Raw genomic sequence first — 24,922 nt, forward strand, 5'->3', positions numbered from 1 at the left:
CGCCAGCGCGTAGCCGGCCGCCGCGGCCGGGCCCGCAGCACCGCGGCCCAACTCTGCTGAGGGGCCCCGGCTCGCACCGCCGCCGGCGGCCTCCCGGGGGCGGGGAGGCGCCCGCCGCGCCGCCGTTGGTGGGTTTGAACCGCTGGGCGCTGCCCCTCGCCGCCCCCGGGGCCGGGCGGGAGGCGCCCCGCCCGCCGGCCGACAGGGGCGCTGCTGGCGGCGGGGGCTGCTCCCCGCGGCCGGGCCGGGCTGGGCCGGGGCGGGGCGGGGTGAGGCGAAGCGGCGACTGCCATTCCTCGGCTGCGCGGCCGCCTCCTCCCCCTCCGCCTCTTCCTGGCCGCGGCGAGAGGAGCTGTGCTGGCAGCGGGGAGGCGGCGGCGGCGCCCAGCTCCCTGCCCGCCATGGCGATCCGCAAGAAGAGCAACAAGAACCCGCCGGTGCTGAGCCACGAGTTCATCGTGCAGAACCATGCGGACATCGTGTCCTGCATGGCCATGATCTTCCTGCTGGGGCTCATGTTCGAGGTGAGGCGGCGTCGGCGCCCCCGCCCCCGGGGTCTTCGTCCCCCTTCTCCCCCTCCGCCGGGTGCTCTCGGTGCTGGGCGGGGAGGGCGCGGGGGTCCCGACGCCCCGGGGGCGGGTGGGCGGCGGGTCGCTGCGGCCGCCGCCCCCCCGCCCCAGCCAGCGTGAGCACCGCCCGCCGCACCTGCCCGCCAGCCCACGCCCCCCGCGGGCCGCGCGGCCCTGGCTGTGCGTGGGGGGAGCAGCCGCCCCCCCCCCCCCCCGCCCCGCCACACGGCCGGAGGACCCGACGCGGGCGCCCTTCCCACGGCTCATCCTCGCCTCGCTGGGCCCGGCCCCTCGGCGAACGCCCTCTTCCCCGTCTTGGCCCGGAGAGGCGCAGCCGGTGGCTGCCGCCAACACCTGGCTCCCGTCTCCGCTCGCCGCCTGTGAGGGGAGGCCGTGACCCGCAGCACCCCCCAGCGCGGCGGCGCCGCCGTGAGGGGACGGGGAGCGGGGCGGCGCGGCGCGCTTCCTCCCGCGGCGGCGAGTTCCTGCTGGCGGCGGGGTTACGTGGCAGTCGGAGCGCGGCGGCCGGGGGAGGAGTGTACGGGGCGGGGGGGGGGGGGAGTGAGGCCCAGCCGCCACAGACGATCCCCCGCTCTTTGTGTGCGCGGCCCGGCCGGTCCCCGCCGGCACTACGGCTCCCGGCAGTCCGCGCGGCGGGGAAGGGGTCGAGCGGTGACGTGTACATACGGCCGCCGGGCGGGAGAGGGCGGTGGGTTCCCCTTCTCACCCCCCCCACAACACCCCCGACACCCCCACACGCGGGGCCCGGGGACGCGCCTCGCCCGGCGGGGCCTCAGCCCCCGGTCTGAGAAGCCGTTAGCCCACAGAGGGTCGATCCGGGCGTCCCGGCTGGCTCCGAAGTTACCCCCGTCTCCTGGCCCCGCTCCCGCCCCGGCTGCGGCCGGGTTTGACAGGAGCCGGCGGTGGCTCTGCTGCTGCTCGGGCGCGCTTGCAGGGCAGGCGCTCTCGCGGGGCCCCATGTTGGATGGAGATGATCCAAAATGTGCTTTTTTGGCTCTTCTCGGTTACTTTCCGAGAGAACCGGAAACGTAATTTACCCGTGTGACTTCCGAAATGTTCTCACTGGTGTCCCGTCGAAGTAAGACAATTCTGGTTTTGCTGGCTAAATATTTATGGCTTTTCAGTGTTTTAGCCATTTGTTTAGTGGGCTTTTTTATTATATGGATGTTTTTCCAGAATAATTTTATCCAGCCATTGATACTGCTGGGCACTAAAGGCCAGTGAAGTTCGGAAGAAAAAAATACATATGGAAAGAAAAAACAGGGCAGACGAAGAAAGCTCTTATGTTTGGGTTTACTATCAAAAATCATCAAGACAGTCCTTATATGGTGGTTTTCTGGGGATTGAGGTTAAAGAGATGGACTTCAATCTTTACCTTTTATGTCTATTTCTGGCTTACTGTATTTATAGTCTTACTGGTAGGGTTGGAAGTTTTGGGGGGATGGGATGTGCTGAGGTCTTTTGCTTCCAGTTTTTTCTGTCCAGGGTGTTTTCTACCCCAGTGTCGAAGGGCCGTATGCCTTCGTTGGTACAGATGTGGTACAGCTGAGAATTGTCCAGTTTTTTTAAATGCTTTGGTATAGGTCTTGGAAATCACCTCCTGTGGTTAATGTTGGTCTGGGAAGGCATTTATACTGCCTGACTTGTGCAACTGAATTAGGACTGTGAGTAGGTGACAGAGCCTTCACAGGGCAGTTCAAAATTGGCTAATGTTTTGAATTGTCCTCTGAAGGCTTCCTTGGTGAATAGGGAGCCCTAGGCAGCTTCACTCATTCAGGCAAACTAGGTAGATTCTCTGAAGTTACACGGAGTGAGCAGTCCACTGTGTATTTGGGGATTCCTAGAAAATCTAGGGCTTGTTTACAAAGCACTAGTTTTTAAAATAAATAAATCTTATTTCTTGTGAATGATCATAAATGCTGCTAGTAACCTAATAATTATCTTCAGATACTGAAGGTATCCTTCCAAGATTCATAAAGGAGCTTGGTTTTTTGATGGAGTTTTTTTTGTTCTTTTTTTGTCGGTCCTAGAAATGCAACAAGGATGCTAGGTTTTTACAGCGGCGAGAAACAATCAGATCATAAATATTGGAAAGCATGATTATTTTCCCTTCTCTGTTAAGACATGTTGATTCATGTTGGGATTCAACAAAGATGTGCTAAAATTGAAAATTATTTTATGCTTATTGACAGACAAGAACTTGTGCTGCTGCCTGTTTATTGGGGTTTTTATAGTATCGTCACTCCCCCCCCGCCCCCAACCCAAAAAACCTTTAGAACAAACTGCCCACCCCCCTTTCATCCTGCTTTTTCTTACTGTCCATCATAAAGGAGTAGTACCACTACTGCTAATTTTAATTTCTTTTGTTTTACACTTCTTGCTAGAGGATCCCCAGGGTCAAAAGAATGCTAATTGTATTGAGTTGGTATGCAGCTAGCCTGAAATGGTTCTCCATTCTTTATGCCTTTTCTCTTTTCTTGTCCACGTTTTCAAAATTGTCCACAGATTTTTGAATATGATATTGACCTTCAAATTTTGTCAAATTAAAAAGTAGTTTTAAATGGAGTTTATTCTCAGCCATTGCTGCATGCATCATGGTCTGGGGGTTACACGATATTGTGCATTCTGCTAATGTAATAATACATTATGGACCGGAGAAAGAATCGCAGCGTGTGTTTTTGTTTTAATGTTGTAGAAAAGACAATTTGTAAGTAGCATTTTCGAGGAGGTTTGATTCAGGAGACTGGGTATTCTGTAAACAAACCTGTAGAGATCGCGCCGTATGTTCTGCCTTTAGAAGGTCAGGTGAAGTGGTGTGATAATGTGAGTTGAGCAGTTTTGTGGGAGGGGGCAAACGTGCTGGGGAAGGGTGCTAAAACTATGGGCAAATGTTTTCAGTTTAATACAGTTTATTTCAGTGAGAACTTACAGCACTTTTTTTTTTTCTCTTTCAGTTTACAGCAAAAGCAGCTGTCATTTTTGTTACACTTCAGTATAATGTTACAATTCCTGCCACAGGTACGTATGTTGCAGGAGGCTAGTTATGAGATAGTGTATTCAGACATTATTAGTATGCTGTACTTTCTAGACTGAGGGTAAGGGAATTTGTCAATTTGAATAGATAATGAGCAATTTTCAAGGACTTCACTTTATTTTTAATAAAACTCCATTTTAAATAATTAGGTTAGAAACGATGTTTCTGTTCTGCTGGATTCATCATTAGTCCTAAAACACCATCTGACTGGTAGATAAGTTAACATTAATTCTTGGTCTAGTTTTGCAAGTGACAATCTTTACTAGTCAAAGCGGAGTGATACTTTAACATAATTTTATTGTCCCCTTTCAATGCATTTGGGTAAGCTTCCTAAGTGCACTTAAGTTTTCATTTTTATGGTACATGTTTCCAGAATCAAATTTAGTTCGTGATGTGATGGAGAAGATGACTGTAAACAATCGAGTGACCTAGCTCATGATGGTGGTTTAATTTGACTTCTATTTGTTCAGCTGACTACAAACTACTTCTGTCTGAAAGGTTTCACTTTGAGAAGCAAACTTATTAGCCATTAAACTATATTTGTGCCTAACAGCTAATTCTGTTTGTCTTTTAGACGTACAATCTGCAGAAACAATCTCTCTTTATCACTATGGCATCAAAGACTTGGCTACAATTTTCTTTTACATGCTTGTAGCAATAATCATACATGCTATAATTCAGGAGTACGTACTGGATGTAAGTACAAAATATTAATTCCTTTCATCAAGATAATTAGACTTTAAGACTGTTAAAAGCAAACTTTTACACAGCTTTTAACTGTGTAACTGAGACTTAGATGTTGTAATGCAGTTAACAGGTAATTGTTAAGTACTACAGCATATAAATAACAATGGACTTTCATTTCAGAAAATTAACAGGAAAATGCACTTTTCAAAAACAAAGCATAGCAAGTTCAATGAGTCTGGACAACTTAGTGCATTCTACCTTTTCTCCTGTGTTTGGGGAACAAGCATTCTTGTCTCTGTAAGTATGCTGTCTCTTTTGTTTGTATTACGAGATTTCAAAAATTTTGCTTATGATGATCACAAATAAGTTTTTGGCTTATTTTTCAGTTTTTAGCTGGTTTTAATATTAAAGCAGGGACAAGTTTAAGGATTCTCTGTAGGTTGTAGTCATAACTGAGTATAAAGTCCAGTAATGTTACTGTTGCTCAGTCTGAGTTGGTTTACTGTCAACTGAATAAGGTAAAACTTTTTAACTGTATTATGGTACTTCATTCTCTGTAATTTTTCTGTGTGGGCTTATTATCATAAAATAAATGTTAAAAAAGCATCATACATAGTATTTTGGCAGCCTAGGGAATGGGTGTATGGACAGATTGCTGTAGACTCAGGTGAGTGTGTGCTTTCAGATGACGTGCTCTTTACTAGTGGCTGAATGTGTATAAACTTAGTTTCAAAAAAGGGGAAGAGTATGATTTTTTTTTTTTCCCCTTTAACATAATGATTCCTGAAAAAACTTTCCTTCTCTTAGTTAAGCTCAAAGTTTGTCAGCAGTTTATAAGGGAAGACTTATGGCTGTAGTGATGCTGAGATAAACTCCATCTCATAAGGACACTCTATCTTGAATGAATGCTTGGTTTGTTTGGTTGCTTTTTTATTTTTCTAAGCCAATACAGCTGTCTTTTGGTTTTGGGGCTTGGTTTTTGGTGGTGTTTGGGTTTTTTTGTAAAAGGAAATATTGATCTGCAGCTTTGACCTGTGTGTGTAGATGTGTGCATGTTTGTATGTACACATGCATGTATACATAAATACATACATGTATGTATGTTCATTATTTCTGACTAGGAAGTAGCATCTTTGAGGGTTTATTGGGTTTTTTTGTGTTGTGTTTTTTTTTAGGAGAACTATATATCAGATCCAACCTCTCTGTGGAGGGACTATCCGCACACTCTGATTCCGTAAGGCCTCTTCCTCAGAGGATTCTTGGGGAGAGGAGGGAGTGTTTTAAGCTTAGGGTGTGTCATGTACAATCTGTGTAGAATAAGTAGTCTGTAAAACTGTATTAGTCACTAATGTATTTTTGCTCATTTATGGGGGAACTTGGTTTTCTCAATTTGTAGCATACAGAGTTCTCTTTCTGCAGGCTATTTTTTAAAGAATTACATTTTTGCGAGCTTTATTTATCGTAACAATTTCATTTTTTAAAAATCTTTTGAGTTGGCTGGCAGGAAGGATCTCTATTTTTCTTTCTTTAGAGACAGTGATTAAATATGTTCACTAGAAAGCTTCTGAAATGTTTTAACTTCATTAATGAAAAGTAATATTCTTCAATTCTTGCTGTATTGTACAGGTTTCAAATGAAGTTTTTCTACATCTTACAGTTGGCATACTGGTTTCATGCTTTTCCAGAATTGTACTTCCAGAAAACTAAAAAAGTAAGTTCAAAATGTAAATCAAAAGAACTCCAAAGCAAGCAACTTGGAACAGTGGAATAGTTAATTTCTTTTGGACTTCCAGAGTAACATGTTATCATAGATTTCCTACCCTGTGCTTACTTGTGTTACCCACTTTTCCTGATGGAATTTTGGGCGCTCAAATATCCATGGTAAAAGGTAGTGGTTTTTCTTTTCAGTTAAATCCTGTATTTCTAATTGCCATAACATTGCTATATATCTATTGTGTAAATAAAAACTACTGGTGGTTCTCATCTACTAAAAGAATTTTCCCTTGAGCAAATGAATGTGAGATTTTCTTTTCAAACTCTTTTTTTTGTTTGTTTCTTGTAATTAGTAGTGTGAATAGTCTCACTGAAATCACAGTTGCTTCATGAATCATGATACAGGTGTAGAATATAAGCAGTGAATAATTTCATAAATCCAAGGAATATTAAACTCTGGGATTTGATTTAAATACCACTGTCCTCAGCAGAAGTTCTGGTTAGTTGTGTATTGAGATCTTTTTTCAATGCTCAACTTCTAACGGCATCCTTTTCCCCCTGAGGATTTTCTCTGCTGGGGTTCTCAAAACACCGAGTTTACAGTAGATCTTTTCTTGTAGCACACTTTTTGCCTTCCTGGACCTATTATGTAGTCTTTTCGCATAGGCTCATTTTGCATATGTAGCTTCCTTTTTAAATTTTTCTTTTTTAAACTCTTCAACACGGCTTCACCAAGGGCAGATCATGTTTGACCAATTTAGTGGCTTTTTACAGTGGAATGACTGCATCAGTGGATGAAGGAAGAGCTACTGATGTCATCTACCTGAACTTCTGTTAAGGCTTCTGATGTGGTCCCCCACACAGCATCCTTACCTCTAAATTGGAAAGAGATGGATTTGATGGATGGAGTGTTAGGTGGATAAGGAACTGGCTGGATGGCTGCTTCCAGAGAGTTACAGTCAGTGGCTCAACATCCAGCTAGAAACCAGCAACGATTGTGTTCTTCAAGAGTCTGTACTGGGACCGATGCTATTTAATATCTTCATCAATGATGTAGTCAGTGGGATCGAGTGCACCCTCAGCAAGTTTGCAGATGACACCAGGCTGAGTGGTGCAGTTGATTTGCTCGAGGAAAGGAATGCGATCCAGACGGATCTTGACAGGCTTGAGGATTGGGCCTGTGTGAACCTCGTGAAGGCCAAGTACAAGGTCCTGCACCTGAGTCATGGGAATCCCCAACATCGGTACAGGCTGGGGATGGAGGAATTGAGGGCAGCTGTGCAGACAGGGACTTGGGGGTACTGGGGGGCGAAAAACTGGACATGATCCAACAATGTGTGCTCGCAGCCCAGAAAGCCAGTTGTATCCTGGGCCACATAAAAAGAAGTGTGAGCAGCAGGTCGAGGGAGGTGATTCTCCCCCTCTACTCTGCTCTCATGAGACCCCACCTGGAGTGTTGTGTCCAGCTCTGGGGCCCCCGACATAAGAAGGACATGGACCTGTTGGAGTGAATCCACAGGAGGCCATGAAGATGGTCGTGGAACACCTGCCCTAAGCAGAAAGGCTGAAAGAGTTGGGGTGGTTCAACCTGGAGAAGGGAAGACTCTGGGAAGACCTTGTAGTGGCCTCTCAATATTTGAAGGAGTCTTATAAGAAAGAGGGAGAAAGACCTTTTTATCAGGGCTTGTAGTGACAGGATAGGAGAAAAAGATTTTAATCTGAAAGAAGGTAGATTTAGATTAGGTATAAGGAATAAATTCTTTACAATGAGGGTGGTGAGACACTGGAATGGGTTGCCCAGAGACGTTTTGGATGCCCCATCATTGCAAGTGTTCAAGGCCAGACTGGATGGGGCTTTAAGCAACCTGATCTAGTGAAAGATGTCCCTGTCCGTGACAGGGTGAGTTGGACTAGATGATCTTTAAGGTCCCTTCCAACCGAAACCGTTCTGTTGTTGCTCTGTGACTAGACTGTGTCTCTGCTGCCAGAGTTCTGCTCTATTCAAGAAAATGAAACTGACGTGTTACGTAACCATAAGTCTTTGTTCAAGAGCCTGGAAGAGGCTTGGGAAAATAGTAATGAGATGCTTTGTTTTCATACTGATCAGACTCAGTATAAACACTGAAGTTTTGCAGATACACTGCAGCTGATGTTCCCATATTGTGCTAGTGATACCTCTTGAATTTGTCTTCATATCCAAGTGTTGAGGTTTTTTTAACATAACTTCAAGAAAGCTGTCACAAGTGGCAGAAGTTCTGTATGTTGAATAGTAGTGTTCTGCTGGGTCACTCCTTGGAATTTTGGCCTCTGACTTTTGCACTAAGTTTTAAGAGTAATAGTTCATTTGTTTTAGCAAGTTCATAGTTGATATTTCTTTCACGACAGTTTAACCTCTGCCATCTTGGCTTCTCTGCCTTATTCCTTCTTTTGAAGGAGCTGGCTTTCACTCAGGTCTAACTGTCTGTACTGCTGACATAGACAAGAAAAGAAGTTCTTAACTTAGCTTTCTGCATAGCAGTGTATACCTCTACCTGCATTATTCCAGTAGGCCTTCAGTCTCTGACAGTTTGTCTAAGCAGGCAGCATGGGCTGTTTAAATGTTACCTCAGTTCTGAAGATAAAGTGCAAAAGGCTCATCCTGGTAGTACTTGGAGAAACTGAGCATTTATACTGACTATTCTCTAATTTGTCTGAAAGAACTCATTTTTTGTTTTGTTTCAGATCATTTAGAGTAGGTCTTTATCAGTTTTCTTGCTCTTTGTGTATATGTGTGGTCTTTGCTGTTGTCACAAGTGTTTGGTTCTGTGCTTTTGTTGGCTTTGAGATGGAGTATTGCATAACATAGGATAGATCTTACAAGATAAAATTTTTAGGCCTTTTTTTAATTACATGTATACAAGATAAAGCTGAAGCCCCTTGCTTGAAGTTTAGGGAACCTTTCCTAAAACTGGAGAGTTTCTTAAGCACAACTGAATATACTCTGCATACCACTTCAAGACAGACTTTTATTGTGACGTAGCATACTTCAGTGATTCTGTTCACAGATGGCACCTTCTGCTTTCCGTGTGCTGTGTGTCTATACTTGAATTCATGTCTCTTCCTCTTTATTATTTCATATCCATGAAGTGTTCAGTCCAATAGGGCTGGCTAAAGCCTGACTTGAACTGTGACCATGTGGCTTAGCATGACTGGTTAATAACATTATTCTCTGTATTTGCTAGCAACAGTGTGCCAGAACCTTGGATGATCTTGGAATTTTTAAAATAGATGTCAACACTTGGAAACCTTTTCATTTTGGTTCATAGACTGTTATTTTATTTCTGTAGCAATCTGATGGGCAGCAAACACATGGAACTGTAGGAAGTTAATCTGATGATACAGTAATACATACCAAATAAATATTGTAAGGGCTAGTACAAATTCACAGTACTCGCATCAAATAAAAACGGGACTTTTTAAAAAGCATCTTTGATGCATTTTCTCACAATAGCATATGTGTAAGACACTGGATGTTATTGGTAAGTAAGCAATAAGTTATGTGTGGAATTAGATGATTGAAGCTTAGTAATTCAGTGCCAGAACAGGCCACATTAAGGTAGCTGATAAACCAAGCAGAATTTCCAAGACTACAGAATGGTTTGTAATAATATATAACATTGTACAATAATGTTTAACGTTGTGTATAACGCATAATTACCTTACATTGTGTATAACGCATAATTACTTTTTTCTTCCTCATAGGAAGATATCTTTCGCCAGATTGTCTACATTGGACTTTATCTCTTCCATATTGCTGGAGCCTATCTCCTGAAGTAAGTCATAGAATCATAGAATGGTTTGGGTTGGAAGGAACCTCAATGATCACCTAGCTCCACTCCCCCCCTGCCATGGGCAGGTACACCTTCCACTAGATCAGATTGCTCAAAGCCCTGTCCAGCCTGGACATGAACGCTTCCTTGAACGCATCCACAGCTTCTCTGGGCAACCTGTTCCAGTGCCTCACCACCCTCTCAGTAAAGAATTTCTTCCTTATATCTAATCTGAATCTACCCTCTCTCAGTTTAAAACCATTACCCCTTGTCCTATCAACTGCGCTCCCTAATAAAGAGTCCCTCCCCATCTTTCCTGTAGGCCCCCTTTAAGTACTAGAAGGCTGCTATAAGGTCTCCCCAGAGCCTTCTCTTGCAGGCTGAACAACCCCGACTCCCTCAGCCTGTCTTCAAAGGAGAGGTGTTTCAGCCCCTGATCATCTTTGTGGCCTCCTCTGGACCTGCTTGAGCAGGTCCATCTCTCTTATGTCAGGGACCCCAGAGCTGGACACAGCAGTCCAGGTGGGGCCTCAGAAGAGCAGAGTAGAGGGCGAAAATCACCTCCCTCAACCTGTTGGCCACACGTCTCTTGATGCAGCCCAGGATATGGTTGGCTTTCTGGGCTGCATGTGCACATTGCTGGCTCATAGTTAGTTTTCCATCCACTACTGTTTCCAAGTCCTTCTCCACAGGGCTGCTCTCAATCCACTCATCACCCAGCCTGTATTTGTGCATGGGATTGCCTTGACCCATATGCAGGACCTTGCACTTGGCCTTGCTGAACTCCATAAGCTTTGCACGGGCCCACCTCTCAAGCCTGTCGCGGTCCCTCTGATGGTATCCCTTCCCTGCAGCATGTCAACTGCACTACACAGCTTGGTTTCGTCGGCAGACTTGCTGAGGGTGCACCAATCCCACTGTCCACTTTGCCAACAAAGGTGTTAAACAGCCCTGGTCCCAGTGGTGCCCCCTGAGGAATGCCACTCGTCACTGGTCTACACTTGGACTTCGAGCTGTGGACCACAGCTCTTTGAGTGCGACCCTCCAGCCAATTCCTTATACACTGAGTGGTCCATCCATCAAATCCATGTCTCTCCAATTTAGAGACAAGGATGTCATGCAAGACAGTGTCGAAAGCTTTGCATAAGCCTAGGTGGATGATGTCAGTTGCCTCTTCACTTATCAATCAATGCTGTAACCCCATCGTAGAAGGTCACCAAATTTGTCAGGCACAATTTACCCTTAGTGAAGCCATGTTGGCTGTCACTAATCACCTCCTTATTTTCCGTATGCCCTAGCCTAGTTTTCAGGAGGATCTGCTCCATGTTCTTGCTGGGCACAGAGGTGAGAATGACCAGCCTGTAGTTCCCTGGGTCCTCTATTTCCCTTTTTAAAAATGGGGTTTATGTTTCCCCTTTTCCAGTCATCAGGAACTTCACTGGACTGCCACCACTTCTCAGATATGATGAATAGTGGCTGAGCCACTTCATCCGTCACTTCCCTCAGGCCCTGTGGATGCATCTCGTCAGGTCCCATGGACTTGTGCACCTTCAGGTTCCTTAGATGGTCTCAAACATGATCTTCTCCTACAGTGGGTGTTTTTTCTTTCTCCCAGTCCCCACCTTTACCTCCTGTGTCTTGGGTGGTCTGGCTGGAGCACTTGCCAGTGAAGACTGAGGCAAAAAAGACGTTGAGTACCTCAGCCTTCTCCATATCCCAGGTGACCAAGTCTCCCTTTCCAGAGAGGGCCCACATGTTCCCTAGTCTTCATTTCATCACCAATGTACCTATAGAAGCTTTTCTTGTTGCCCTTCATATCCCTGGCCAGATCTAATTCTACCAGGGCTTTAGCTTTCCTAACCTGATCCCTGTCTCCTTGAACAATTTCTCTGTATTCCTCCCAGGCTACCTGTCCTTGCTTCCACCCTCTGTAGGCTTCCTTTTTGTGTTAGACCTTGTCCAGGAGCTCCTTGTTCATCCATGCGGGCCTCACGGCATTCTTAGCTGGCATTCCTCTTTGTTGGAATGCATCACTCCTGGGCTTGGAGGTGATCCTTGAATATTAACCAGCTTTCCTGGGTCCCTCTTTCCTCTAGGGCCTTATCCCATGTCAACTGTAAACTTTTGCTGGCTTCATTTTCTGTCTTGAACATCTAACAAAATGTCTGAACATTTGTTTTGTTTGATAGACTGACCCATCTTGGACTTGTTCTTCTAGTATTGCATTACTTTGTTGAATTTCTTTTCCACATATCCCGTCTCTTCTACTTCAGTGATGAAAGATACCAGAAAGGGTAAGTAGTCATTATCTTTTAAATTCATGTAATTTCTGTCTCAAAGCCTTGTGCATTTAACTAACCAGAAACCAAAATAACAAGGAAGTTCAAACAGTATTTCCTTAGAGGCCATAGTTCTCCAGACTAGTTTTAGTATTTATATCTCTAAAACAGCTATTATTTTACCTCATTCACCTATTTAAGTAAATGTTATTAGCGGTATAAAATGAAATAAAATCTGACACTATATACTAATATTTTAAAAAAAAGGTTTGTAGAAAAAGGAACAACATAGGTTGCTAATACAGCCTGTTCTATAGGAACTACTAGCATGCTTCTGTTCTAATAGAAAGCACTTTCTGTTGAGTTGAAACTAGTTCTCAGAACATACTTTGGTTTGTAAAAAAAAAAAAAAAAAAAAAAAAAAAGATTGTGAGGCAGGTCTTTTCTTCCTTTTTGTCTTCTACAAGCACTAGAAACGTAAGACTAGGATAGGTGCAAAATAATGAGTTTAGCAAAGTTCTTAAGTTCTTAAATTTCAAATGGATTCATGTTATAAAGAGTGAACATTTGCATTGTTGGTACTTGTGAACGGAAAATTCATTTAGTGTTTGTGGTGTTTTTTCTTTGTAGATTTTCACTGTGGGCAGTTCTTTTTGTTTTGGCAAGGCTTCTCACCTTGATTCTCTCAGTCCTTACTTTTGGCTTTGGACTGGCAAGAGCAGAAGATCAGCAGCTGAATTTCAGTACTGGAAACTTTAATATCCTGGCTGTTAGGTATAGTAAACTTGGAACGGTTCTTAAGCATGAGCTATAAACCCGTGCTAAATACACAATATAAATGGTATGGTATTAATGCTAGTAATTATGAATGGTTAGGTGTTTTCATGCAGCCGATGGGATCAATAGGAATAGCTTATGTAACAAACTTGTAAGGCACAGTGAAATGAAGCATTTACAATCTACAGCTGAGAAATCTGTACCTGGTTACTTGATTTTTTTGTCAGAAAAAAAAACAGAATTAAAGGGAGTAGCTAATTACAGAGATTACTTTCAAATATTTTAGTTAGTGAGTTGAATTCTAGATACAATTGCAGTGAGTTTATCTATAGAGGTCAAGACATTAGGCCCAGAGCATCTTTGGTCCTGGTTGAAGATTCTTACCTCTTTCTCTGCCTTTATTATGGCTCCTGTTGCTGCTGCGTGATGCAGAATGTTCAGCCAACCACCTGGCCTTTTTATTAATTAAATCCAGAAAATTAAGTTATTAAAATATTGACAATGTCAGCATTATCCTACAGAATTGATACTCAGAACTGCAAGACTCTTTTAAACAATTTTCAGCTGTTACTACCTGCTACCTTGAAAGTAATCCTGAGAAAGGAGAAAAGAGGAAAGAAGTCTAGTACTTCCCAGTTTTGATGGAGGGGCAAAGACTTCCCTCTCACTATATCTAGTATATCTAATTTTGTTCAGCTGTGCTAAGCCCAGTCACCTTATGTGAGCTAACTCTTGCATGGCTTAGAAAATTGATGTTACTGGATGGGGGGAAGTCACAAAAAAAAACCCAGACAAAACTGAACTTTTACAAATTCGTGTTATCTAGAAGGAATCACTCTAATGTGTTTGAAGAACCTGTGTAAAAAGGCGATTTATGACATGAAAAAAACTATCTGAGGTGGTGTTCTACTTTCCTTTTCTATTTAAATAATGAGAGAAACTTACTGATAAACCTTTACCTGTGTTTTGTTTCTAGAATCAGTGTGCTGGCCTCCATCTGTATGGCTCAAGCATTTATGATGTGGAAGTTCATTAATTTCCAGCTTCGGAGGTGGAGAGAACATTCTTCTTCTCAGCCTCAGTCAGTGAAAAAGAAGTTCGTAACAGCTAAAGGAAAGACTTCCAGAAAAGAAAGAGGTTAGTATTTTCAGTTTTTCTGTTGCCTTGACTTCTCAAAAACAACTTTAGGTAATGGAGAGCCTTTTTTAATATAATTGTTAAAGAAACATTTTATGTCTAACTTGCAAGTGAGATGACTCAAGTTACAGGAACAGTATTGGTGAATATTGTTGTGGGGTTTTTTTTAATTAAAAAACCCACTATATATTAATTGTTTGTTTTTTCTCTTCTAAGTGGCTGAATGAAGGAATTACCATTTCTTAATGCAATGTGAGATTTTTATTATGTCTAATTTCATTACTTGAGCAAAATGTGTCATGCTTATGTTTTATTCTCTTATGAAAAGAGAACAGACGCATTTTTAGATCTGTTCTCATAATCAATTACTTCTAAATTTTTCTTGGAATGAATTTCAAGCTTGTTTTTCATTGCCACTAAACTCTGAGTTTTTAGCGCAAGGAGATGGTTTGATGATCCATCCAGTAAATAGGCTTATGTTGGACTGTTCTTACTAAAAATAGAATTTTGATACATCTTTTAAGGGGAAGTAGTAACTACTTACTACTCTAAACCTGTGTAGAAGCATGTGAAAATGAACTAATGACTCCAGGTTTGACTTCTTGATTGCATCACAACTATTTTTATGGAGAGGGCATGAAAGGAGAACTGAATGCTTTTTCCTCCAAGGAAAATTATATGCTCCATTTGGGAAAAAAAAAAAAAATCCACACACTTCAGTATTTCTGTTGTACCAACAGTTAAACTTCTGTGTATCTAATTGCTATCTTGAATAACTTCTGCACTTTTTTGAAACTGCTTCAGTAATTTCAAAAGCTTATCTCAGCATGATAATCTGCTACCAATCATGTATTGCCAACATGTTCCACTTTTTGATATACTGAACCTAAGGCGTTGAAGACCATTTGCATTAAGAACTGAGATTTGGTCAGAGATCAATTCAGTGATTTTTAATTTTTTTCAATATTCTTTTTTATTAAAATGATGTGGTTTAGGGTATTTCTGTACTCCCTTTTGATTATTTGTATTTATCACAACTCAGCTTTTGTGTGTTGTTGAAGTTTTTTGGTTTTGTCAGAAAATCCAGTTGGACTGTTTTTTTAATTGAGTGAAGGTAGCTTCCTGTGTAGGTGTCCTACTTAATCAGAGCTTTGCGTTCATTGTGTCTTACTATGAGTTTTTTTGTGGAATTAATGACAAATATCTTTAAAGCATAAACTTAAATGGTATTTTAATCAGTGAACTAAAAATGTAGTAGCTTTTTAACAACTCTTATCATTCATGTAATTCGATGAAGTTGCTGCTTTTCACCCAACTTTAATGGAGACTTGCAAGTGGTAAACAAATAGTGAAAAAAGCAGTTAATTGGAATTGTGGTCGTATTCACAAAATAATTGAGCTATGCCTGTTTTAAAGACTGGGGAATTTTACAGCTTATTTTAAATGGAAAGAAAAGAACTTTAAAATCTGAAAGGTTAGTGTTATTTCATATTCTTCTGTTTTGAAGAATCCTCTAATGTTATCTGTTCAGAACACCTGCACAGTATATAGCAAGGCAATGTTTTCAAAAGAGTAATATATGCAATTAAATGGTTTTAAAATGGTCTTTTTTTTTCCTTTTTTTGTGTGGTTGGATGGATTTTTGGGAGCCAGGGTACAATAAAATGTGCTACTTTTAGACTATACCAAAAGCAAGAAATGACAGTAGAAGAATCCTACTGGTGATGTAGGTGGGGTACCCAGGCACATGCTGATTCTTGTTCTTTATTTTACTTACACTTGTTTTGACTTAACTGGTTAAGAAAATACGATTTCAATTAGCTGGCTTGGATCTAGCTCATTGTTTGTGAGCTTCTTGATTTGAGAATAACACAAACTTTTTGAAAATTATCCAAAGACCACCTTATGTAGGCTTAAAATGGTGGTGTTGCTTACAACCAAATATGTTGGATAGGCTTTGACTGTTTCTGTGTGACTAATTGGTCCCGTGTCTGGTCTCATTCTTATGTATGTTTCTGATTTTATTATTTTCTTTTAGTTGCTTGTTTGAATAAATGGGAGCATTTAGGTGTAGTGGGGGATAGAGGATGACTAATGGTTGGTTTTGTGGATTGGCCACACGGTGGTGATCTGCAACACACCTGCAGATGGAAAACATTAATTTAACCAGTTCTAATGGTTGCTTGAAGTCACAATGATACTGTAAGTTGAAGCAAAGATGTTAAGCAGCAAGCATTATAGCTGGATAGGCACTCTGCTCTTCAGATCTGTTCTATAAAGTTAACTGTCAGGCAACATCTCTACTTCCTTGGGTTACGGTGACACTGAATAAAGGAGATACTTTTAATTCACAATGGTATCATGTTGCTCCATCTTACTCTTAAGTTGTGTGCATTATAAATCCACAGATTGTGGGTCATTGTTCTAGGGCAAACTTTTGCTATCAAATTGTCACTGTGGTACTTGAACAGATTAAAACACTTGAGACCTTTAAGTTGGCTCATAAGTGGGATAGACATAGAGAGTTGCAGCTGGTAACACATTCTTACTTTGTATTGTTAAGATAAGTGCCCGGTCTTGCATTTGAACTCCTTCCCGTGTACACATACTCCTCTCAAATCTAACTAGTGTTTTACTTCTGTCCATCTTATCTACGTAAATATCTTCATCAGAACATAAATGAATTCTAAATCTTAAAGTGTATACTTAAAAAAATAGTGTGTGTATTTGTATATAAATATTTTCTATATATATGAAATGTTTGTGAAGGAGTGTAATTTTAGGAAGAATTAAAATATGAAATAGGTGGGATAAACAGTAAAGACCTATACCAGGGAATTGTGTACATACTGTGTGTCTCCAGAATTTCACAGGACAGTCTCATTTACAGGTTGAGTATTTTACTTTTTAAGAGAATATCTTCTAAAATCTTATAGCTGGTCTTGATTTTCAGTCTACATGTATATAATGCACACATTTCAGTGTCAGGAAACTGGACTTTATCATAGCAAACTTTAAATTTTGCACTTTGTAAAAACAAAAGATACATCAGAAAAGAGGTTAAAAGACTGTTTGTATAGGACCTACAAAAATGTAATAAAATATAAAGTGTCTTGTTGTATTTGAAAAATGTTTCTTCTTTTTTCTAGAAAATGGAATAAATGGAACAGTGACCTCAAATGGAGCAGACTCACCTCGTAGCAGGAAGGATAAATCCTCGTAAAACTGGGTTTTATTAAGTTAATTGACTAATGTCCCCAAAGAATCTGCTTTTTACATGGATGGCCCTTCAGCACTAGAGATGTTACAGATTAAAGAAAATACAATTCATGTTTTTTGATTATTGCTGTTGTTTTGAGAAACTTTTTTTAAAAGCCATTTTGACTAAGAAAAAAGGTTTATCTGTCTTCAAATACTTGGGGGGGGGAATACAACACTTTTTAAATAACATTGACACTTTTTTAAACATTTATTGTGATGAAATAACTTCACTTAATGAGGATCACTGTTGCAATGTATTATTTCCTTCCAGTTTTTGTAATCTTGATGATATATACTGTTCTACCAACTTCACTTTTTTCAAGTTCTTCAAGAAGTATTGCAAAATTGAAGCAAAAACTTAGTATGCATTTTCAGATACTCTGGCTTTTCAGTTAATTGCCTTGATTCAAATTTACAGTTCAAATTGGGATTCTGAGACCACACCAATAAACCTCTTTATTTTGTAGTTATTAGCTACACAATGTCTGCTCTAAGAATTGCCCCATATCATTAAAACAAAACTGAACTAATTGGAAATGTTGCAGAGTCTTATTGTTTGTTGGTTAGAAATCTCTTACAAGGAACAAAAAACCTTTTTGAGATATAGCTTTAGCACTTGAAAATTAGAAGGAAGCGTGTATGGTCATAGAAAGAGTTGATTTGAGTAGCACCGTTAACTCCTGTCTGTGCTTTTAAAGTGTACGTATCTTGAAGAATTAGTGTGTGTTGGACCTTCTTTGAAAACTTGTTTGTCTGATTTTTAGAGGGCGGAGGTTCTTACAGTGTGTTGTTGTGATTGTTTTAGGAGGCATTTAATGTTCCATGGAGAGGGAATTTGTTAGATAAATGGATCAAGTTATGAGAAACATTCCTTTATTCTAACTGCTTTGCTTTGTTTCACCTCTGTTAGGAAATAGTTTGATTTCTTCTATATATATTTTTATGAAAAAATATTTAAAAGCTACAAGTTCTTAAAATTGATTTATTGTGCCCTTTGCTACAACTGGAAAATCTTCGTTTAAGATTTTCTCCATTATCTGTCTTTCACAATTGTATTAAATGTGAAGCTTTGTCCAGTTAATTTCCCAGTTTAATATGCAGTTGATGTTTTCTCTGTACCCTTTTGTAATGGGTATAATTCAACCCATTTCACTTGAGAGAATGAGTTAGAGATTTAATTCAGTCTTAAGAAGTTGCTAAATTAGTCTTTCAAGTTAACCCAAGTATTGGCCTGCTTATGGATTGAGAGGAGTAATTACGAGCAATGAAGCTGATAATAACAATTTTTAATTAAAACTATTTTATTTATAGTTGAGTTTATACCCAACAAAATAATAAATCTGTATTCTGTATCTTCTACAGTTCGGTTGCTTACTATACAGAATAAACATTTCTAGTATCCATTCTTCAATCATTTAGTGCTATTTGGAGTTACTGCAGTACAATTGACTGCAGTATAATTTATTATATGTTTCAGCTAATTTCCGTCACAGTTCCTGAGCACTTGCTTCACAACTCCTGAAGTGGACTTGACAGACTTCGACTTGGTTAACTTGAGTACTCTGGGGCAGCATGCCCTGTAATATGCCCAGTCTGCTTCAGTGGAAGTAGCTATACCATATCTTGATTTGAAGAAATAAAACTCAAGTGGTGAAACTGTGAATCTATCTGATCTGACCATGAAACTGGAAAATTGGAACTCAGAAATTTTGAGGGAATTGCATACGTTCAATACTCACTGCACAAAATCACGTTTCATGTCTGTTGTTTCTAAAAAGACCACAGATTCTGTGTGCCTTGCTCTCAAGTTGTACCTTAAGCCAAAAGGGGATAATTTTTAAAGTTTCTAGTGTGGTACTCGGACTCTTAAATCAGTTTGTTTGTAAGATCTCATTGTCCAGGGGCTGTCAAAATCACAAAGGGTGGAGGAACAAATTATGAAGGGAGCATTTAAGGTACTTCTTGAGATCTTTGAGACTTATTTGGAGTCTGAGGGTTGTAATAGTTGTTTCCCTAAGGCAAACTGTTTCTTGTAAACCTCATTCTTTGGCACAGTAGTCTTGAAGTGTAAATTTCAGGTTCTCTTCCAAAAACTTCAAAAGAGCATATTCTTGCCTGTTAATTCTGGTGGGTTTTGCCTCCTTTTGGCCTTATGGATGTTCTTGGCCTTTGAACTCTGAAAAAAGCACTTTTGTTTCCACAATGGCTTAATCTTCATCCTTGCCTTATAGGAGTTGTTGCTTTCTACAAAGTAATAGAGAATAATTTCAGTTGTTCAAGAATTTGCATAGAGTATTGAAAGGCGGTTTCTTTTCTCATAACTAAAAATACGTATTTATCATTTCGGATGAGGCAAAAGCAGTAATTTTTTAATTTTCTACCTTGGGGTGGAAACCCCTGTGAATTTAGAAGATTTTGAGACTTCTGTTTCCAGTTTGATATTAGTTGTTTTGGCATAAGATTATTGTTTGCCTGGATAACTTCTTTTGAATTGCTTAAAACTGATTTTCAAATGTTACTGCATTTTGGCTCTTTGTAATCTGGGATTCAGTAAACTGGAAGAAGATTAGTTGTCTAATCATGTTTTCTTAATTATGGAATCAGGAAAATTAGAAATGGAAATGACTGAAGAGCTCGTTATTATAGTCCTATGCCTGATAAAATAATTTTTGCTTAGGCTGTAGTAATTTGTCCTGATCAGTTACCAGGTCCCACAAAGAGAAGGCTTTGTGCATGTAGATGGATTTGAATTGGGTAATTCGTATAGACTGTGGATAGGGTTTGTTGGGTTTGGTTTTTCCCTTAAACCCCCTTCTCCCTGCCTCATCTTGTCAGAAGTTTTCAAGACTTACAACAGACGATTTCAAGCCTTTCCCTCCCCACCCCCTCCACCCCACATGTATGTTTGGTTTATGTGCCAGAATCTACTATAAAAACCAGTATTTTACTAAGTAATTATATGTAACTTAAAAGTACAAACAAGGAATGCAGAGCAGCTGAAATTTATTTTCCAAGTTTTTGCTTTTATCTGGACACTTTCTCCTCTTGGCTAGTTAGAAAGATTGATTTCTCCTTTGTGAATTATTCATGGATGTGGTTCTTTGGTCATGGGATCACCTGAAAAGCAGTATTTCCAAACTTAGGAACGGTCAAGGGATTTGTTGTGCAGAGAACATGCATAGGCTATTTCTGCTGATGTTAAAATATGCCAAAAGTAAATTAAGTATGTTAGAATAATGCATTTGGAATTTTCGTAATACTTTTTAATTTTAGTTATGTTTATCACCCAGAATTGTAATAAGCAGTGTGGTACTTTGGTACAAGTAATCAGACTTCCATAAAAAGGGTTAACACATGTCTGCAGTCTTTTTGCTCTTTGCAGATTTCTGACTAGCTGCACCTGAGTGATTTGGTTGGGGGCAAAGCTTGGTATTTAAGGAAAGAGCACATTTTCATGATCATGCTAAGCTGAAAGTAATGTAGGTTGCTGCCAAAATTGGGGTGCTGTCCCTTACCTTGTCCAGCACAAGACTTTCTGGTTGCATGGTGAACTAGATGAGCGACTGGTGTGACTGAAAACTGGCTTGTTTGCTTAGGGGCTTTTCTGCTGGATTAGTTGCGTGTTAGTAATCCTGGAGGTATTCCAGTATTCATATATAGGAAAGAAGAAGAGATGCAGGGAAAAGGTGAATCAAGTTTTAAGGGAGCTATCCCTTTCAACTGCACATTTGGCTGAAAATTACACTAGATTAGTTTGAGTTGAGAGATCTTACTGAAGGGCTTCCAGTCATCAATACCAGAAGGGAGCTAGTCTTTCTGGTAGCTCCCACATGCCAAACTTATTAACTGTTAATGGATTTTTGTCAGATATTGAGTATTTCCCCTTCCTCCACAATGTGCTTTACTGTACTTAGATACCTTTTATCTGTCATAGTGTTGGGATTTTCAAGCAGTGCAAGATGATACTGGTGGTGTAGAAACTGGAATTCTGAAAATGTAGTTTTTCTTGGATCAAAAAAAACAAGATCACTTTCCTTAACAGCCAGGAAACTGCAGCTTCTTTGGTGTGGGATTTTTTTTTTCCACATGAACCCTTTATGTATTGAAGTAGGTCTTCCAGAGAGCTTTGCAAGAATTGCACTGTATGGCTGTCTAGGCATGTGGAGGGGAGGGTTGTTTCATTTCTCTTATGTTGTTTTCCTGTCTTCAAGAAGTTCATCAGCTGATTCCTAGGTCATACTTGGGTTTGGTTCCATTTGTGACTCAGCCCTTTCGGCCTGTGTTGTAGAAGATGGAGCCGGGCAGCTGCAATAAGGCTCCCTATGCAGTGTTGGTCATTGCTGTCCTAATTGTTCTCTGTGGAAAATGTCAGTATTGAAGGGACCTGAACATGAAACAGAGTGAGTCGTGATACTTGTAATGTTTACAGGCCAGTGAGAGCCTGTATACGGAAATAACTGTGTTCCAGGGAGCTGTCATTTAGTGCCTGGAGACTGTGGTAATAATTACCTTGTTACACAAATACTTAGGTTACTTCTGGCACAGGGTATAAGAATGTCCTACAAAATTAAGGCTTGGGGAAAATTTAGGAGATCCTTTAAAAAGAATAAGACTATTCAAGGGACTGGCATCAGCTATCATTTATTCATCGCATTTGAATTTCTCACATTGTTAGTTGTGGATTATCTTTAGAGCACTGGATTAGCCTATGCTTGGGGGTTTTTTATACTGTAGGTTGTTGTGGTGGATGTCTGGTGGGTATCCCCTCTTCTCATTGCTCCCTGAACTACTCAGTTTAGGATCTGATAAGCCTAGTTCTGTACACATTAAGGAATTTGGCGTGCTCTTCAGAACTGAAATAGAAGCAGTGCCGGAGTGTTTCTGGAGCAGGCATGCAAGAAATAAGCACATCAATATGTCGGGTGTCATCAGAACCCACTTAATGGGAACTGAACTGTTCAGGATGAATACATTAGGATACAATTTGTATTGTGATGTAGTGTTTGGATATAGCTCACATCCAGATAGCAAGTGCCTTTGTGGGTGAAATGGAACTGCTGTTGGCATCTACAACTGTTGGTTCCCCATCTGTGAACGATGAGTGAGGAGTGCTGGGCTGCAGTAGACTTTGTTCTGCCTTTTAGAGAATTTCTTTTGATGTTGACAAGACAAAAGGCAACAATTTATTTCAGGTTTAAAAAAAAGTAAAACATGCTACCTAGTTTTGAATCCAATATGCTTGCTCTTGATCTCTTTCTGTGAGTACTGTCACTTTTATTTTAGGTTTCTGCAAATATTTTACTTTTATCCAGCTAAGGATGGCAAATCTGTGATGTGAGTGCCAGAAATGACAACTCCTTTTTCTTCTTTTTATGTTTGAAACTTTTTGCAGAATCAGAGCAGCTACAGTGTAGCTTTATAATTTGATAGCTTTTCAGTATTCATTCTTTTTCTTTATTTATTGTGGTTAACATTAAAGGTCAGGCATTGTCATGCAGCACAAGACAGTTGTCACTTTTTTATTCCAAGCACAAGAGTGTAAGGCAATTTGATATACTGAAATATTAAGTCTTGACTGGTTTAGCAGAAATTGGTATTCCTGGATGGTTTTGTTTTTCATATTGCAGTTCACTATTACTGCCTTTCTCATTTAGGAAACTGGGCACTTAAGATCTCTGAATCTCTAGACTAGTTTGCTGTATATCACTTGATGAATTATGGTCTAGAACTTGAGCTTTGTGTCTCCTTATATTGGTTATAAATGTTGAAGAATGTATCTTGCATTGTAATTAAGAGAAAAACTCAGCCCATGGTGATAAGAATACTGTAATGGAGTAGGAATTTCAATTCTTGAACTCCAGGCTAGAAGCCAAGCCAAAACTATCTTGTGTTCTCATGCAGGTGATTCCTCCTCTTTGTTTCTTGATTAATCATTATCTTTGTTTTGTTTATTTAGATTGTAAGTTCTTTGTGGCAAGGGTTGTCTTTTGTATGTGTGTGCGCGTGTGCGTACCCAGGACAATATGGCCTGGAGCCCCAGTCTGTGGAAGCTGTAATAAGCAATCACCTTGTTATTGTTTTAATGGATATCATAATAAAGAGTATTGAATTAAAACTGTGCTTGAATAGTCTGTTACAAAAATGGAGGCATGTAAATTGCACCTGGCCTTGCTTACAGCAGCATCAGTAGCAGACAGATATTGGTCAAAGACAAATACAGTGTTCTCTTTGGAGATACTCACTTGAACCGGTGAATACAAAGCCAGGAAATCTTAGACTGAAGAGAAATGGTGTGTAACTCAGGCTGGAGCTGGAGCTTGCACAAAATTATCGGGATTTCAAGACTGAGTTTCTCACCTTCTGTCCACTTGAGAAACTGCATTGGTCCTCCTGCTTGGGAAGGTGGGGCTTGTTTGCTCTAAGGCTTGTACACTGTTTTGTATCCTTTGAGTAGCACTTTCAAGCTTGAGAGGGTAACCACGAACTCGGAGAATACCAAAAACTGCACTGGACAGTGATTGCTGTGGCCTGGGAGCTTACAATACAAATTCAGGTGTCTCCCCTCTCTTCAGCTAAGCAACTTCTAGAGCCTTCATAGACTTCACTGATATGGAAGAGTAAAATTTCATCCAATCTGAAATAGGACCTCTACACTGATCCATTGGTGATCTAGGCCAGATGGTAGGGAACTGAGGACCGTTAGCCAAGTTAGGGAAAGTCAGACTGTTTTTAGGAAACTTTTACCATGAATGTTACCTTCCCATGCGTTTGGAGGGATTGACTACAGATCCCAGGATCTCTGTATTCAGTTCACCTCAAGATACATCAGATGGTTGCTTTTGAAAAACTATAGAACTACTTAATCATTCTTAAAACCCGCACTTGAAATCCTCAAATTAATTGAAAAAAAATGTTAAGTGAAGATTAGTCTTCCATGAAGGCACATCTGGTCCTTGACTTTGTTGTTAGATAACGTAGCTTAAAAGGAAATTGTGTTAGAAAATCAATAGAAGACAGAGAATTTTAAGAACCAGAGCTACCTTACCAATGGGTATACCTGTCAGGTGACTCAACCATAGCTGCTGAGGACAGGCAGATACTGATACGTAAATGGCATCTAGGATGACTGTAGTAAGTCCTGCCTTACCTTTCCCCTGCTGCACCTCTCAAAATCATCATCCCACCCTGCTGCCCCTTTCAGAATGATCTAGCAAATATGGTGGGAAGTGAAGCAGATGCAGTCTCATGAGCCAGATCATGTGATGAGTTTGGGATGTGGGAGAAACCGCCACTAGAGGCCACCACAGTCTGTGTCAGCTCTTTGCATTTGGGTGTCCAGTAGCCAGCAACGATACATTGAGGCCCGTGGTTTTGCTGCACTTTCAGTAAAAATTACATGTTTCCTTTTAAGCAGCATCTCTGCTGTAACTCAGAAAACAGAGCATTGAATTAAATTAGACACAACTCCTTGTAGTTTTGCATCTTGGTGGTGACCTAGTAATAAAACCCATGTTACATTCTGCAGGGCTTGGAAGATGTCCTTATTTGGCCAGAAGCTACTTCCTCGCTTCTGGTTGAGAGAGCAGGATGTAGATCTCCAGTATTAGAGCTTTTTCTTAACCCAGAAGTGCAACA

At 40.7% G+C, this 24,922-nt stretch overlaps 1 protein-coding gene across 1 annotated transcript; it reads left to right on the top strand.

The window, feature by feature from the left end:
* The first annotated feature begins 257 nt into the window (after positions 1 to 257).
* On the top strand, positions 258 to 23,402 carry TRAM1 (translocation associated membrane protein 1). Its single transcript, XM_074817570.1, has 11 exons — positions 258 to 524; positions 3,545 to 3,608; positions 4,199 to 4,320; positions 4,492 to 4,608; positions 5,487 to 5,545; positions 5,938 to 6,022; positions 9,766 to 9,836; positions 12,023 to 12,127; positions 12,743 to 12,886; positions 13,866 to 14,026; positions 17,176 to 23,402. The coding sequence occupies exons 1-11, from the start codon at positions 402 to 404 to the stop codon at positions 17,247 to 17,249; spliced, it is 1,125 nt and encodes a 374-aa protein (XP_074673671.1). The 5' UTR covers positions 258 to 401; the 3' UTR covers positions 17,250 to 23,402.
* The last annotated feature ends 1,520 nt before the right edge of the window (positions 23,403 to 24,922 follow it).

This window comes from Strix aluco, chromosome 1 (assembly GCF_031877795.1).
Source record: "Strix aluco isolate bStrAlu1 chromosome 1, bStrAlu1.hap1, whole genome shotgun sequence".
NCBI lineage: Eukaryota > Metazoa > Chordata > Aves > Strigiformes > Strigidae > Strix > Strix aluco.